Genomic DNA, 6,367 nt, shown 5'->3' on the forward strand with positions numbered 1-6,367 from the left:
AAATATACTTTTGTGTGTAAAGAGTGTGTTCTATAAATAGTCGCTGAATCCGATACCTACATGAAGTTATTCGTCGCGTTACCTAGGAGACACGTAACCGGTTTCTTAGAAATAGGTTACCAGAGAAACGCAACGTCAAATAGGTAATACGCGACGATAGTATACCATCTTACCGATCGTGCTCTCGGCGCTGGACGTGGCTATTCTGTGTCATTAGACTTGCAGCTGAATATAGAGGAAGGATTTTCGTGATGTCTCAGCAACTGCGTCCACAGTCGGTAACATTAAGTTCCGACGGTTTGGACCTGGTGCGTGATCGTGTAATTCTGTTCAAGAAGATAAACGAAATGGGAGAAAAAAATCGTGGTAATTTGGGAAGTTTCTTCAAGAATGTGTATTATGATCCTTTCAAGTGGTATGTGTTTTTTTGTATTGTCGTAACTGTATTGATATGGCTGGAATTTTAATTGTGTATATATTTTTAAAGTTTAATGATTTACTATTAGGTTAGATTATGCATGATGCACGAAAGTTCGGTTAGGCAGCACATTTTTTGGGCGGCTCGGTGGGAGGGCGATCGCAAAGGAAACCATCAGCAACGCGAGTAATCCAAAGACGTTTCGTTCAACATGCATATTTAATTTATTTTTGTCCAGTACTGGAAAGCGTCGGTATAGCGACACCTGATTCAGGAGGAAATTAAGAATAGATTGAACTTTGTTAATGCTTGCTACCATTCAGTCCCGAACTTTTTGTCTTCTTGTCTGCTGTCCAAAAACAAAAAAATTAGAATATAGAGAACTATAATTTTGCCTGTGGTTCTGTATGGTTCTGAAACTAGGCCTTTGACATTAAGGGAGGAACATAGACTGAGGGTGTTGAGAATATTTGGACCGAAGAGGGATGAAGTGACAGGAGGTTAGAGAAACACAGTGAGGAACTTCATAACTTGTACTTTTCTCCAAGTGTAATGAGAATGATGAAGTCAACTAGGATGAGGTAGGAAGGGGCATGTAGCACAAATGGGGGAGACTACGCCATATAGGATATTGCTGGGAAAGCCAGATGAAAAGAGACCACTGGGAAGACCAAGGTGTAGGCGGGTGGACAATATTAAAATGGATCTTAGAGAGATAGGATTGTATGGTTTGATTGGATTGATCTGGCTCAGGATAGGGACAAGTGGAGGGCTCTTGTGAACACGGTAGTGAGCCTTCAGATTCCAAAAAATGCTGGGAAGCTCTTGAGTAGCTGCACAATTGGCGGCTTCTCTTTTTTTATATTGTTGATTTAGACAGGACTGTAAAACTGGGGTTATATCATATGAGAAAACCCATTGTTCAATATAATGCACCAAATTGTTCTGAAAGTATGATAATGGAGGAGAGAAATAGCATGGTTAATTTAAAGTACAGGTAGCCCAAGTACTAGGTATCTAATGAAATGTGTGTAAAGTTAAAACATGTGGACTGTCTGTTGGTCGGTAACCATTGAGACAAATATACCTACAATAGAAGAATTAACTGTTGTTCAATGTTAATAGGCCATCATTTGAAGCAATGTATTGAGAAAATATACTGTCTTTTACAAGTTACTGTGAATTATTTCTTGCTTCAATAGTAATTTATTTATATACAGCGTGGTTTTTACTGAACTTGATGCATTCATGGCTCCATGCTTCACCGCAACTTGTGCGCTGCTGCCCATGGAGTGTATGTGAATATTGCCAATGACTCAGTCTGCTGGTAAAATTTGGAATGAAGGGAAGTTCTTACCTTTGTTCACCGATCACAGGAGGTGTTGAAAATGCTGTCCTCGCCCCAGCAAAAGAGGTTTTGATTTACCTTCTGAAGATTCCATGCAGAAATATTTGAAATTTCCCTACAAATATTTTCTTTCAGTCCTTCCGTTCAAGGGTTACTGCTGTAAACTTTGTCCTCCACACAATCCCAGAAGAAAAAAATCACAAAAGTCACTTCTTCTCAGTAAGCACTCGACGCTTGTGTTTTGTTTTCTTGTCTCTTAAGAGTCCCGTTGTAAGTTTATTCACCAAATTATGAATTGTTTATCTGCTGGGAACTCTTTTATCACATATCATCACGTGTTTATGTTGAAATTATCAATGACACTTTCCTGCAGATCCATATATCACATAGGTGTTATACACCACATAGGTGAAATACACGTTACTGTAAATTATCGCTAACCATGTCATGCCAAACTGCTGACTAACTGTTAACAGGGAACAAATGGCTCATGACACTGATAACTACTGGCTACTGCTGAGAAATCATAAAAAGAACTCCCATGCATGAACCACACTTCCTGCCATGTAACATAATGCTGTGTAGAGGTCTACTAGTTCATTATCTTCCTTCAATCCAAACGTTGTGGGCCGTCAAGCATGCTGAGCACAGAATTCATGTGGGCTTAGCAGCCGGCGATGCCCTGGTTGCGGTGAAGCACGTAGCTGTGAACACGTCAGTAGCTTTAAAAATGTCCCTATTTGAACACTTACCAACCTAGACAGCTACTGATAACAGCTTGATTTTCCAGAAAATGGAAGTCAACTGCATGAGCCAGTTGAAAGGCTGAGATCAGGCAGTCTTTTAAATCCCAGTGGTTCTGTATGCACCACTTGATTTAACATACTAGAATTCTGGGTGCAGCCCACAGAGTGTGTTTATGTATTTGATATAGTTTTTAGTAAGGAGTGATTGTTTCATTAAGCAGCATTGACTGGTTGGTTTTTTCAGTGGTGATGTAATGTGTTTGCTGAGAGATAGAAACTGAATTTGTATATACTTTAGAAGAAATGTAAACTTTAAAAGGTTAACAGTCCACCTGGTATGAAAAAGGAAACAGATGTTTCATCATGTGGTATCAGTTTGACGAGCTCTATATCCTATGGGTGCTAAAGCCCCTGTACAGGATTTGTGGAGTTATTTAATAACAATAAACAATAAACAATGTGGTGTAAAATTAAGAAAGTTCAAATTATTAGGCTACTACTTTTTCTCTGTTATTACAACCAAAACTTCCAGCACTATTGAGATAAATCCCAGCCAGTTCAGTTCATTTTGCAGTATTAAAACACATTTTCTTCGTGTCTGTATTAATATTATCCCTCCTAGCTCCATCACAATACTTCAAGTGGTCTGTTATAGCCTTGTTGATTTAATTCAAGGTTAGAGATCCACTATCACGCAAACATATATCTAAAAGCTTTATATTATATTCTTACTCAAATGCTACATGTTTTGACCACAAAATGAACATCATCAGATGGAATACACAGGCATCCACACTGCAAGCCAAAGATTATAAAAATATATAAATATTTAAAAGTCAATAGTTTAGATTGGATATGACTTAATTTTACATTGATGTATGTATTAACAGATAGTGCCTGTCACAACATACAAAGGCATTGTCATTTCCAGAATGTTTCGTATGTTGATAAAGTTTCTAGTTCAGGTCTTATTTAATTGGGCCCTTTATACTCTTATGCTATACATTTATTCCTCTTCTGCATGCACCCTCGTAGTTAGCTTAAGCCAAATTATAATTCCATACAGTGGTTAATATAAAGCTTGAATGGTCTTTGTGCATTCTTTGTAGTGTAGTATAGTTTACATATAATATAGTATGTTTGAAGTAAGGGCCAATGTGACAACAAGGAGTAATATATGTTCTTGGAGAAATAATTGAGATAATGGAAGGTGTTCATATTTGAGATTAAGGGCTGAAGCATTGGTGTAGCATGATGTATGTCCTTTTGGGGGTGTGGTCTGTATTATTCGTGATTTAATTACTGTACCAGGATTTGCTGTTTGCCACCTACTTCAAAAATGTGACAATATTCACAAAATCCGTAGACCAGTGGAAGATATTTTCTTGGGCGCTTGGTATGAATTCTCATAATGAATATGTTTCCAGAAATTTATAGATTATAGTTGAAGTAACATAAAATTTGGTTTTATGTTTTTTAATTAACAGGTCACTGGTGAAGAGTTTCACCCTTTTCATTTTAGGAGTACGTATTGCCAGAGAGTGCATTGGGATGGATGTAATGCCTCCAGTCCCACAATAAGATTGCAGGAAACTAACATCAGTGATGGAGAATTTGTTCTTAGTACCATTCTTGGCTCTAATGGCAACAGGGACAATATCTGGATCTTGCAGTCAAACCAACATTGTTCTCATTATAACTGATGACCAGGACCTTACATTGGGTGGACTCGTAAGTGAATTGAATAGGGGATAAGAAGAAAGGGAAAAACAGTTATGTGAACATAATTATTATAGAAATAAATAAAATGTTATATATATGTTAATATATTGTCTCTTATTCTCCCACCCATCATATGGTAGTACACGGATTACACATATTTATTGTATGAAAAGAAGTGAATTCATTACAGTGAAATCACATCACAGTTCGTGCCTAAGGCAGTACTGTCCAGTTTAAAGGACGTAGTCTTCATTCGCACATTTATCAATACTGCGAAATCACAGTACAGTTTGTGCGCAGGGAAGTAATTTCCAGTCATTTGTCCATTAAAGGGCATATTCTGTATTCTCATGTTTATTCTATAGATGAAAGCTACAGGTGTTACATTTACTCAGTCTTGTAGATATATTTTACATGTACTTAGAGTCTATCTGGATGGGCCAAGTCTCTCTTCCTTGACTGTAACGAAAACACTCAGATGTGAGTGGGACATGTTTTAAATGATAAATAGATTGGCAGAGACCTTGTCAGGTGCATTATTGTGCAGTTACTGCTCACCTTAAATGGGTATGATTGCACCTGCAAATGGTGCAAAGTAATATGTACCAGTTATTTTTGTGTTTTTCTCTTCATAATGTATTTACAAATTTGTTTAATTTTCTCATATACAGTACTGAAGTGAGGTGGTAAAATGTACACTTGAACAGTGGGGTTTTCTGTATAATACTTAAGGTGAACACATTTTTGTAATGAGGTGGGCAGGTCATGTAGCACGAATGGGGGAGACGAATATGTATAAGATATTGATGGGAAAGCCAGAAGGAAAGAGACCACAGGGAAGACCAAGGCATAGGTGGGTGGACAATATTAGAATGGATCATAGAGAGATAGGATAGGATGGGATGGTATGGATTGGATAGATCTGGCTCAGGATAGGTACCAGTGGAGGGCTCTTGTGAACACGGTGATGAACCTTCGGGTTCCATAAAATGCTGGGAAATTCTTGAGTAGCTGCAGAATTGGCGGCTCCTGAAGAAGGGCTCAGCTCCATGAGTAAGTAAGTAAGAGTAAGTTTTTGCATTTAGAACATAAGTGTTCTTGACTCAAAACATACTTTTTTTTTCACTCTTAAAGCTTAGTTCCATCTGGGTAGGTGCATCATTACTCAGAACAGTGAGGTACTGGAGCAGTAGTTGCAGTCCACTTAAAATAATATAAATAAACGCGATGTTAGTGCACTTCAGAACAGTGTAACATTTGGACGAATTAACACACCTGAAGATGGCCATCTATGGCCAAAACATGTTTTGAGTGTTAAAGGGTGAATGAAACAATTGTTGCATTGTACCCGGACTGTGAATACGTAAACGTTTGGTTAAAGATTTGCAACAGGATGATGAACTACAGAATTACTCACAGATGGTGTTGGTGTACCATCATTTTATATTACAGACACCTTTGGTGAAGACACAGAACATCATTGCAAATATGGGAGTGATTTACACCAATGCTGTGAGTATGATTACACCTATTGTTTAATGTCAGAGAGTCTGTTAGTGACTGAACTTAACAAATAAGGATGTGTTGAAAGCTGTTTGGTGCAGATAATTAAAATTGTAACAGTTCTTGGAGAGTGTTTACTTCTTTCAACTGTAGGTGTTCCATTATAAGAAAAGCAGGATGCAGAACAGGTGAGGGTACCAAGCAAGTTGTTTCAAAAGGTAGTGTCTCTAACTTGTATTTTAGACATGAATGGTTTGAATCATGGTCAGGGTACCAGCTGTCCCAGTAGGTTTTAATGTTATATTTAAGCATCCTGTTGCACTCTACACGATAAATGATACAAATTCCGTCCTAAGTGCAAACAATATACATTTATATGTCTTTGATCTTGTTCTTTCTACACTACATGTTTCGGCCTCTATCGGCCATCATCAGGTGTATACTCTTAACGTTGCTGCCACACTGAACCCAGTCTAAAACTTAACATTTAAAAACACAATGTCACGTTCTTCGTATTATCAACATCTACATCGTTGATATGTGTCTGGTATGTAGATTATGTTGCACACGTCAAACCCGATATTCTTGTAGTAGCACTCTAAAAATCTTTAGTTATGATGTTTTTAAAAT

At 37.6% G+C, this 6,367-nt stretch overlaps 1 protein-coding gene across 2 annotated transcripts in view; it reads left to right on the forward strand.

Moving 5' to 3' along the window:
- LOC111864097 (N-acetylglucosamine-6-sulfatase) overlaps nt 1–6,367 on the forward strand; it is a 44,601-nt gene that overhangs the window by 4,980 nt on the left and 33,254 nt on the right. For both annotated transcript variants that reach the window (XM_023851119.1, XM_023851120.1), the window contains exons 2-3: nt 4,000–4,243; nt 5,687–5,746. In XM_023851119.1, coding sequence (XP_023706887.1) covers nt 4,118–4,243; nt 5,687–5,746 — 186 coding nt within the window. In that variant the 5' untranslated portion in view covers nt 4,000–4,117. The remainder of the gene's footprint in view (nt 1–3,999; nt 4,244–5,686; nt 5,747–6,367) is intronic.

The sequence above is a fragment of the Cryptotermes secundus genome, unplaced genomic scaffold (assembly GCF_002891405.2).
Source record: "Cryptotermes secundus unplaced genomic scaffold, Csec_1.0 scaffold708, whole genome shotgun sequence".
NCBI lineage: Eukaryota > Metazoa > Arthropoda > Insecta > Blattodea > Kalotermitidae > Cryptotermes > Cryptotermes secundus.